General features: G+C 41.4%; 1 protein-coding gene across 4 annotated transcripts; it reads left to right on the plus strand.

The window, feature by feature from the left end:
* The first annotated feature begins 7 nt into the window (after positions 1-7).
* Positions 8-9,590, plus strand: SASS6 (SAS-6 centriolar assembly protein). Of its 4 annotated transcripts, none has more exons than XM_015870159.3 (17): positions 8-103; positions 330-390; positions 1,533-1,616; positions 1,754-1,858; positions 2,651-2,822; positions 3,705-3,782; positions 4,469-4,588; positions 4,692-4,883; positions 5,080-5,274; positions 5,632-5,721; positions 5,802-5,981; positions 6,402-6,483; positions 6,636-6,745; positions 7,311-7,433; positions 7,715-7,806; positions 8,228-8,319; positions 8,422-9,590. In XM_015870159.3, the coding sequence occupies exons 3-17, from the start codon at positions 1,555-1,557 to the stop codon at positions 8,502-8,504; spliced, it is 1,776 nt and encodes a 591-aa protein (XP_015725645.2). In that variant the 5' UTR covers positions 8-103; positions 330-390; positions 1,533-1,554; the 3' UTR covers positions 8,505-9,590. The 4 variants fall into 4 exon arrangements, with proteins under 4 accessions (XP_015725645.2, XP_085368297.1, XP_015725644.2 ...); XM_085512171.1 differs by having other exon boundaries at positions 8,652-9,590; XM_015870158.2 differs by having other exon boundaries at positions 1,533-1,612.
* Positions 9,591-10,159: the final 569 nt, after the last annotated feature.

Here is a 10,159-nt window from a genome sequence, read left to right on the forward strand (position 1 = left end):
CTCTGTAGAGCCGGGCGCCAAACTCAAAGCGTAAGATGGCGGCCGAGCTGCTGTTCAACCGCGAGCTGTGCGTGCAGGCGAGGGGACAGGGCTGCGAGGAGAGGTGAGCGGCGGGCGGGATAAGGCTGGGCCTCGTCTCGGCCTCGTCTCTAAGTGCGGGCGGTTCTTAACTCCCTTTTGGAGGAGTTCTCCCTTCGCTCCTGGCCGTGCCCCGGCAGTTGCGGGCCGCGTTCCTGCTGTGAGGTGGGGCTGGTAAAGGCTCGGTGGGAGCGGGGCTTGTGAAGGCCATTTCCTCGGTTTATTAATGAGTTGCACCTTTTTGTACGCAGGAGATTAAACGTTCGAGTGAATGTTGAGCTGCTGTCAGTATCTAACCCCGTTCATAAAAAGGTTTGTGGATTAGTTGTGTTTGTGTTTTCCATCGTTTTAGTTGTATTTCCTCATATGGTGGGACAAATGGGCAAAGGAAAAGCAGAGTAAGATGTTGGTCTGTTTGTCATTTGAGTTCTGTTCTTCATAATCTTAAAGGTTAGAAGTATTTGGGGACCTTTGGGGGAGGTTAAGGACATGTCTGGCCTTGGTCCCTATGTCAGGGTGTGCAGCCCCAGCAGTCCCTGCAGAGTCCTCTCAACTAATGAGAACAACAACTTGTGTGTGGGTGCAGCATCTTGTTCCGTATCAGTGTGTGCTGCTGTCCTGGAATACCTGCAATTCATCTAGAGCGGCAGGAAAGAAATAATGTACTAAATTTGCAGGAAAAAACTCCTAGGAAGTCAGCAATATGATTCCCCTTGGGATTATAAGATCTGTGTTCTGTCTACTTTGTCACTTAAGCTTTATTCCTGCCTATCAGGATGTTTACGAGTGGCCATCAGGTGATGGTAGAGTTAATGAAGAAAGGCTGGTGTGTGAGTGCAGCCAGTTATTGTCATTTATTTAAAGCTTCTGCTAATGCAGCAGTGGTGATGCTGAGTGAAGGAGCAGCTGAGAACAATGTGATGTGTCTCATCATGTGTGAGTGGGAGCATTGACAGACACTTGGAGTCCAAGCAGACAAATCCCTGTGCTCCATCAGTTCATGGCACATGGAACCAAGCAGGGCTCTGATCCTCAGCAGCCTGCACAAGTGGCTGCGTGCCAGCAGCAGTTGTAGCAACGAGCTCACGTGTAACTGCTGGGTGTTTGTAAAGCTCCAAGAGCTCTGTTAGTGTTAGCAACTTAGTTAACTTCCTTGATGTAAAATAAGACGTGTAGGATTGTGAAATATTGCAGCTGGAAGCTGAATGGCTTCTGCATTGGTTATTGTGGTGAGAAGTAGTTTTCCTGAGCTGCTGCTTTTGCTTTTTCCCACAGTATTATTTAAAATTAAACATTAAAGCTTTCTCCTAAATGAGTTGTCACAATTCTTACTCATGGGTACAGAGTAATAGTAGTATTAAGTAGGCTGTTTGCAGTACTGCTTTATGATACTTGAACAATTGTACGGAGTGGTGTATGGTATTGAATATCATATCTCATTGTCTTTCTTTCAGGATTTGGCTGTGAGACTGACTGATGATGCTGATCCTTTTTTCCTTTATAACCTTGTCATATCTGAGGAAGATTTTCAAAGGCAGGTGAAGTTGTAATGTTTGTGAGTGCTTAGAAATGGTCGTGAAGAATGAAATAGAGCTTTTAAAGATTCATCTTAGATTTTGAGTTGTAGCATTTCTCACCTGTATTGCTGATATTTTCCCCCCATCTGTCTATGCAGTTTAAAATCCCAGCAAGGTCTCTTGGTGGACTTCTCTGCTTTCCCACAGAAGTTCATAGATCTGCTTCAGCAATGCATTCAAGAACAGAACAAAGATATCCCAAGGTAAGTATAAGAGAGTAACGTATTGCCCTGTGTGTGTGTTTGAGTTTATAAACTGTTTGTCAGTGGCACAGGGATCATTTAACCTCAGTTGGGTGGGTGTTGCTGACAGAGCCTCAATGTCAGGTGCTCTCAGCCGTGCTGTTGCTGCCTGCTGACTGTCTCCTTAGCAGAGTTTAAGCTGGAAGGGGCGCAGCACTGTTGTGCTGGGAGCAGTGTTGGGCAGTAATGGACTGAAATACAAAGAATTGGTTCTTTCACAGGGAAAGCAGAGTAACGAGGTGTTCCAACAAGGAATTTCTCTTGCTTTCATGTCAGTGTTCAGATATAAAAATTGGTGGGGCAGAGCAGAGGCGCACTCCTCTGTCTAGTGAGGTTTCTATACATGGCTTTGGCTGTGGTGACAAGGATGCGCTGTGCAGCACATGCTGCTTCTGAATCATGCGCTGTGCATGTGAACGTAGCTGTAGCTGATGGGATACATGGAAGTCAGGGGTCTGTTTTCCTTTGGAAAAGGCCTGACCTGGTGTTGGACTCAGGAGTCTAAGAGGGGCTTCTGAACATTGTCAGAACCCAATACCAGTTGTGTTTTTGTTCTTTTACATTCCTTGATAAACTGTGTGAGCGTTCCAGTTGATAATTATTGATAGGAATTGAAGGTCTTAGTCCTTTTCAAAACAAACCCATGACAGCCTTTTATTGCATGTATAGAAGTGTATTTTATTTGAAAATAGCTTGTAGGACCTACAAATAGACTCAGTAAAAAAATGGTGGGTTGTTTTTGTTTTCCCCCAGGTTTTTGCTGCAGTTGGTTTCTTCAGCATCTGCTCTAGATCGCACACCTGTCTCTTTAAATGTAGTGGAGACCAACCCTTTCAAACACCTCACCCATCTCTCTCTAAAATTCCTACCGGGAAATGATGCAGAAATAAAGAAGTTTTTAGCCAGCTGCTTGAAGTGCCTTAAGGTAAAGTGAAGAGTCATGGCTGCAACAAGGCCCTGATGCTGGGGGTGTTTAGGAATGGTTCGTCGTGTTTAGGAATGGTTCGTCATGTTTTTATCAGTCCTGATTTTTCAGAAGCCTGCAGGGAGTTGTGCAGTTTGGTTTGCTTTGGTCATTCTGTTTGTGCACATCACTGCATGCAGGTGTTTGGCTGCTTGTTAAAACATTAAATTGTTATTTCACTCTAGCAATGAAAATCTTAGATACACACACAACCAAGTGCTATAATGTAAACTGGCAGAAAACCTGGTGTTTTACATACATGTGTTGTTCAGCTGTTGAATGCTTCAGTGTTTGGTGTTTTATAGTCTTGTGCCATCCTGGAAGCTTCCTGCCTCTTCTGCTGTAGGAAATCATGTGTGTGTGCACCATTCTGAGGCTTCATGGACTTCACAGGGCTACTGGCTCTAAATAGCAACTCACAATTACAACAATGACAATGAATTACTCCAAAATTAATGATCTCCTCGTGTAACTGTTGCCTCTTTCATAGCCTGGCTGTTTGCCTCTCGTTCATTGCACTGTCATGTTGACAGCCACCTCATGAGCCATTTTAACTAATTAAATTTCCAGTATTTCAGCTGATCTATTTCTAAGGGAACTGCTTTGTAAACAAGTCATTATAAGATAAAAGCTTGATTAAAAGCATAATGCAAGATATTTTCCTTGCCTTTTTCTCTTAAATGTACATTTTATATCTTATTCAATATGAAGTTTGTTTCATAAGATGCTTTTTCTACAAATTGAGTGTAAGCAACCACATACCCATTGTATGATGCTGAAGTGGAAGCTGGATATGGGTGTTTTGGGAGCTAAGATCGAGTCTTGGTATCAATTTTGACACAGGAAGACAAAACGACATTGGAAGAAAAGCTTCGGAAAACTGAAGAGGATTTTAGCAGAAAACTGAGCTACACCCAACAGGTAACGTACATCTGTAACTTTCTGTGCATTCTGTAAATGGGTGGGAATCCTTAGATTTGCATAAACTGAAACTGTGATAAATAAATCAGAAGGGCTGGAGGTTGTGCTGCTCTGACTTAGTTTTTTTATGGTCAGCTCCATGGTAGGTTTTGTATTTGTGCTTTGAGAGGACAGTGCTGGCTGTGGGTCAGACTCCATGAGCTTTCTGACCAACATGAAATAGGAAAAGAAATCCATTAAAACTCCAGTTGTGGAGATGTTTTTGTAATGCAATGCTTACTGACCTCATTTTGGGGGCTATTACATTGTTGAACTGGAACAGAGAATTACAAATTAAAAAGCTAATTCTGCTGACCTTGGGTTTTTTTTCCTCCCTCCTTACGAGAGCGGTTTATTTAAAACTCCCACGAGATGCAGCGCTGGGAGCAGCAGATGTTGGATCACTCCTGAGCTGGGAGAAAATAGAACTGGAAATGAAGGCTGTTGTATTCGCACAAAGTCAGAAAGTTGAGCTTTTCAGTATCTCACTTTTCTGTTGATATAATGAATGGATACTTTGGCTCCTGCTGAAATACAGACTTTGAAGAATTAACAGTAAGGAACCGTTTGGTATTTAATGAAATGCTGCATTCTTAAAATCCACAATACTTTTTCTGAAACCCTGACTGGTTGTCCAACCTGAACAGAGCTTGGCAGAGAAGAGCCGAGAGCTGGACAAACTGAAAAATGAATGGGCGTCATACACTGCTGCTCTGACAAGCAAACACACGCAGGAGCTGACAGCTGAGAAGGAAAAAGCTCTCCAGGTACGAGAGTGGAAAAGGATTAGCAGTATTCTTACCTAAATCCTTTCTTAGCTTAATCTTCAGTTTCACCGACTGACTGCTGTTGTTTCCCTGCTCATTATAGGCACAAACTCAGTACCAGCAACAGCACGAACAACAGAAAAAGGAATTGGAAAGTTTGCATCAGAGAAGTGTTCAGCAGCTGCAGAACAGACTCTCGGAACTTGAGGTCATCAATAAAGACCTCACAGAAAGGAGATACAAAGGAGACTCTACAGTCAGGGAACTGAAAGCAAAGCTTGCTGGAGTTGAAGATGTACGGCTTATTAATTTCTCTAACCAAGATGATGATTTTTAGAGCATTAATCTTGTAATAATTAATATGGCTTATTAAGTTTTACTTCTCATTTTTCTACCATATGCTCACGATAATTTATATATATCTTTTTAAATTTGCTTTTGTTCATTTGTTTTTCCAAAGAATAAACACCAATTCCTTCCCAACATTCTAGGAGTGCCAGAGAGCCAAGCAGGAGGTGGTGTCACTGCGTCGGGAGAACAGCACCCTGGATGCTGAATGTCATGAAAAGGAGAAACTCGTTAACCAGCTACAGACACGGGTTGCTGTTCTGGAACAAGAGATCAAGGACAAAGATCAGCTGGTCATTAGAACAAAAGAAGTGCTGGATGCGACACAGGAACAAAAGGTTCAAGTTTCGGAATCACTATTTCTAAAGCTCTGCAGAACTTTGTTAAGGTCACTGGATAACCAGACTTCCTTAGTGCTTTCTAATGTAGATGCCAAATTATGGCATCAATTAATTTTTATTATTATGGATTAATTTTGATTAATTAATTTTGATGAAGACAGCTACTGTTGTAATATTTTGTGGTACTTCTTGTAAAGTGGCTGAATTGAGAGACCTCTATTTAAGCAATAATATAATTTAACCAGAAATCGACGGCAGATTGAAGAAAAAGAGTTGCTGAGGTTCTATTTACAGTTGTAGGTGGTGTGTGTTCCATATCTTCATCTTTATAAAACATTTATAATTCTTTTGTAGGTGATACTGGAGGAGAATACAGAAAAGAAACAAAGTCATATTGAGAAGCTTGAGACAACAATTAAGTCTCTGTCGGCTGAACTTCTTAAGGTTTGTTGGAACGTGCCATTCATTTGCTTTATGTCTTCTTTTGTTTTCAGGAATTACTTTGAAAATATTCTTTTCTGTAGGCTAATGAAATTATCAAGAAGTTACAAGGAGATTTGAAAACCCTAATGAGTAAATTGAAATTGAAAAATACAGTAACAATTCAACAGGAGAAACTATTAGCAGAAAAAGAAGAGAGGCTTCAGAAAGAACAGAGAGAACTGCAGGAGACCGGCCAATCTCTGAGAGTGAAAGAGCAGGAGGTGGGTGCTGTGATGGGCTGACCCTGCGTCCTGCACATGTTACTGTGTGCAGCACAGCTGGTCAGTGTTTGTTAGAACCCTTAAAATATTTGTGAACAGCAACGAGGTCTTGATTTTTTTCCATAAGAATTTACTCTTATGCACTTAATATGTTTAAGTGCATAATCAACATGTCATTTTTTTCATGTTAAACTGATTTACAAGAGAGATTCTCTTGCTGCCGTCTTGTCCTAAGTCTGGCTAGAAACAGGTCATTTCAAAAGAGTTATTGCACTGATTCTGTAGAAACTTGAATTCTAACTTCTTTAAGTAATTACAGAACTTCTCTGATCCTTCACTTCTTATTTGTACAGTAATTTTTCTTGAGTTCCTAATGAGCGCTACACTTACTGATGGTTTTATAATATGGTGATATTGCAGGTTTGCAAGTTACAAGAACAGCTAGAAACTACAATACAGAAACTGGAAGAAAGTAAGCAGCTATTGAAAACCAACGAGAACGGTAGGTTTGTACTATTTATCTGTTAAATGGTGCAATGATTGAGCTGCTTCTGAAAATTAATGGAAGGCAACTGCACTGATATGTCTGCTTGCTTTCTTGTGAGAGCTGCACTATTCTGTGAGGAGGGGCTTGACCTTTTTTCATCTCTTTAGTGATCACGTGGCTGAACAAACAGCTGAATGAAGTTCAGATGGTAAAGAAGATGGAGACTCCCAGCAGCGTGCACAGTGGTGTTAGGACTGCCCTGACACCTCACGGCATGGTAAGATACAAGAATAGGTTACAGTCATCACTTATTGAAATGCATGGCCTAAAAAAAAAGCCTTTTTGCTTTTAATCCTGTACTGGTGGTCTGTTTGCTGCACTGTTATGACATAATAACCCCTTGGGTGCCAGTTGAGGTGCTGGCCCTGGGGGTTATTTCTGAAGCTCTTATTTTTTAAAATTCATCTAGCAGTGCTACAAATACCCTTGAGAACGTAGAGCATGGGATGAAAACAAAACAAACCCTCAGCATTGATGCTGTGAGGTTAACTGACATCCTAATGATCTTTGTATGGATTGCAAAGTGAATTTTACCCTTACATTTGGATACGGCGTAAGTTAAAACAAGTACATACATTAAAACGCTTCAAAAGCTGCTCTTCTCCTTCAAAGGTTTGTTTTCCCTCCCATTAGATAGACTGACCTGCTTTAAGCGTCAGCTTTGCAAATTTGGCTACTTGTGAAATTTGGAGTTTTAAATCAGTTCAGCAAATGCATTTCCATACCTGTTCTTGTCCTTTATGGATGTATTCTTCTTTTATTAATACATTCTTTCTCTACAGCTTGACCGACCTTCCTTTCCCGGCTCAGGACTCGTTCATCCCATTTCTCCCTTCTACGCCTTCCAGAAGTTTGTAGAACCAGCGCGTAACAAAACCCCCAGCCCCCACTGCGCAGTGCCAAAGGTAGGAGTCTGGGCTTTCCTGTTTGACTCAAATGTAACAGCATGAAGAATCAAAGCTTATTCTTTTGAATCTTTCTCAGAATGCATTAATACTTACTGTGTATCCCAGCACTGCTTAATAGGGGACAGTGTGCTGACCACCAGTCAGTGCTGTTCTGTCCTTCAGTGCTCTTCAAGGTATGGAGAAATGAATCCTTGCACTGTCCACTCTGAATACCAGCTGCTGCTGCACATTGCATCTGGAGGAGCCCAGTTTAACCTGCAGCTCTTTTGTTTCTGCAGATTCAATTTAACTCACAGGTTTCAAAAATAGATCAGCACTCAGATGTTCAGGCAGTGACTGCAGCAACTGGTCATCCAGCAAATAAGGAAAAGTAAGTATCATCCATTGCGTTTTTAGCTGCTTTTTTCCCTCTTATATAAAGCCCTTTTTCTTCTGTGGACATCTGGAATTGTATTAACACCTCCAATACCAAATTCATTCTGTGAGCTGCTTTCCATCACTCCCATGTTTATGGATTTGTAGCCAACCTACTGCTCACTAAACTTGGTTTGTAGGCAACAAATGAAGATTTGGTCCCACAGCATTGTGTCCCTTCTGGTGCCAAGTTTGTGGCTACCGCGTGATACAGTCAGACCATTAGTTGTAGGTGGTTCTCATTTACTCAGTCATAGTTAACAGCTAAATGATAAAGTCCATAGGAACTCTAGTTCTACTTCTGTTGTTTTTTGTTGAATGAGTCCATCCACTGTTGCTGTTAAGACGCTGCTAACTACGTTTTGTTTTCTTTCCAGTGGTGATAACGTGGGGCTGGAACCCAAGTACTTCAAGAAAAAAGAAGACAGCATTCCTTTACGAGGGCTCAGTCAAAATACACTTAACTCAGGTATGTTTGGAAACAGTTAAACAAGACCCTATTTGAGATGTACTTACAGGGTAATGATAGTTACGGCTCTATGAACACTATCGTGTTTCTGCTCTTCTGCAGAGTACTTGAAACCCTACTTACCAAAAGTCCAGCCGTCACCACCAGCTGCAGTGACAACAGCCTCAGCTTATTTTCCAGGATAGGAGCCAGGGATATTAAGAATTGTCTTATAACTGCTTGGGGATCTGACGATGTCCTATACAAACATTAGTAAAGTATCAGCATCAACTGACAGTTCTGTCTGAATGGATTTTCTTTGAGAAAGATGTCTTATTGTGATGCCTTTTCAGCTGATTCAGAACAGACAGAGCTCTAAGCAGCCTCAACCTTAACGGTAGCACCACTGTGTACTTCAGTCACTGAATTAAGTGCTGGATTTTCTCCTGGCCTGTAGTCTTCCAGAAAACCCAAGTAAGTGGCACTGTCTGCTTCTGTTACGGTATTTGACACGTGTGACTCCATCAAAGTGTATCTCTGGTGTTCCCTCATAGGGAACGTGATTCCTTGCAACACTTTCTTTCAGAGAAAGGATGATGTTGCAGGTATTTTTCCAGCACTTTCTTGATTATGTTTATTTTAATAATGGTCAACCTTGTGAGTGAGCACAACCCCTTCCTCTCTTGCAGTTTTGATTTTGAAACCTTGCTTAATTTGAATTGCATATAGATGGAAGATCCTATATTATATATACCTCCAATGACAACTAAGGTGTAAAGATCTCAGCCTGTGTTGCCCGAACTTCTTACCCATCTGTCAGTGCTGCGTTCCTGACAACCAGCATTAAATACTACAAAACAATGAACGCTGTAACAGAGGAACTAAAGCTCTCTCATATTTACTAATCCTACTTTACAAATGTAATTCTGCACAGAAACCTGCTTACTTAAAATTCCACCATTCAAACTGCAAAGGACTAAATCTCTTCAGCACATTCCACTGTCCAGGTTCAAATGCCAGAATCATGTAACTGTATTTCATTCTTATATGGCAGGCAAGTACCCGGGACATCCCAAATATGCTGTTATTGCAGAGACTGTCTATATACTTGTGTTTTTAAAGATACTTCCTTAGATATATTTAACTGCAGCTGAGGACTGTATATTTAAGTGGTTTGTTTTGCAGTGCAAAATGTACATTTGTTTATAATCAGCGCCGTGTTTGTGTACCCACTTGTTTTGAAATGTACAACTTCTATAGAAATATTAAACGTCTATCAAAACCTCTGAGAAGCAATTGTTTTAAGTTACCGCATCCAGTGCTGCCACGTGCCAGAGTGGCAGTGTTTGATTTACTCACCTTTCTCTTGACTTCCCTTCCCAGCTCCGTTGCATCCCCATGCACTGCTGTAGTACTGGATCAGCGTTGTGCTGCTCATTGGGTCCCTGGGGGGCGGCTGCCTGTTCCTAAGGTGCGTGATTGCACTGCTTGGCCTAGTTCAGCCTTACTGGGTATAGATGAAGGTAAAGCTGGTCTGTTACATGTGGAACTAAGTATAAACTGCTATTGAAGAAAAGGCTGTGGTAATTAATTCAAATGTAAAAGAGAACTTAAGAGGATGTGATTTACCAAATTCCAGAACAGGAAGGGCAGAATTGCACTGCATCCTCCATCAGCAACTAGTTCATACAGACCTTATCCATACAGGTACTGAGGAACCAACAGCTGCAGGCAGTTGTTGCCGCTAAGCAGAGCGGACAAATGGAAGTACTGCAGGCTTTCTCAGACACCACTGAAGTATAAGAAATGTGCTACATGACTTTGATTAAGGCTGCAAATAACATGAACTATTATTTAAAAA

Source organism: Coturnix japonica, chromosome 11, assembly GCF_054131305.1.
Source record: "Coturnix japonica strain WE chromosome 11, WE-NBRP24, whole genome shotgun sequence".
In the NCBI taxonomy this organism is placed as follows: Eukaryota; Metazoa; Chordata; class Aves; order Galliformes; family Phasianidae; genus Coturnix; species Coturnix japonica.

What these genes read in the sequence shown, in the direction of transcription:
- SASS6 (XM_015870158.2), top strand. Translation starts at nt 36, where the DNA reads ATGGCGGCCGAGCTGCTGTTCAACCGCGAGCTGTGCGTGCAGGCGAGG. An exon ending in CAGAACAAAGATATCCCAAG is followed by an intron (nt 1,859 to 2,650) that starts GTAAGTATAAGA and finishes GTTTTCCCCCAG; the next exon opens with GTTTTTGCTGCAGTTGGTTT. An exon ending in TCAAAATACACTTAACTCAG is followed by an intron (nt 8,320 to 8,421) that starts GTATGTTTGGAA and finishes GCTCTTCTGCAG; the next exon opens with AGTACTTGAAACCCTACTTA.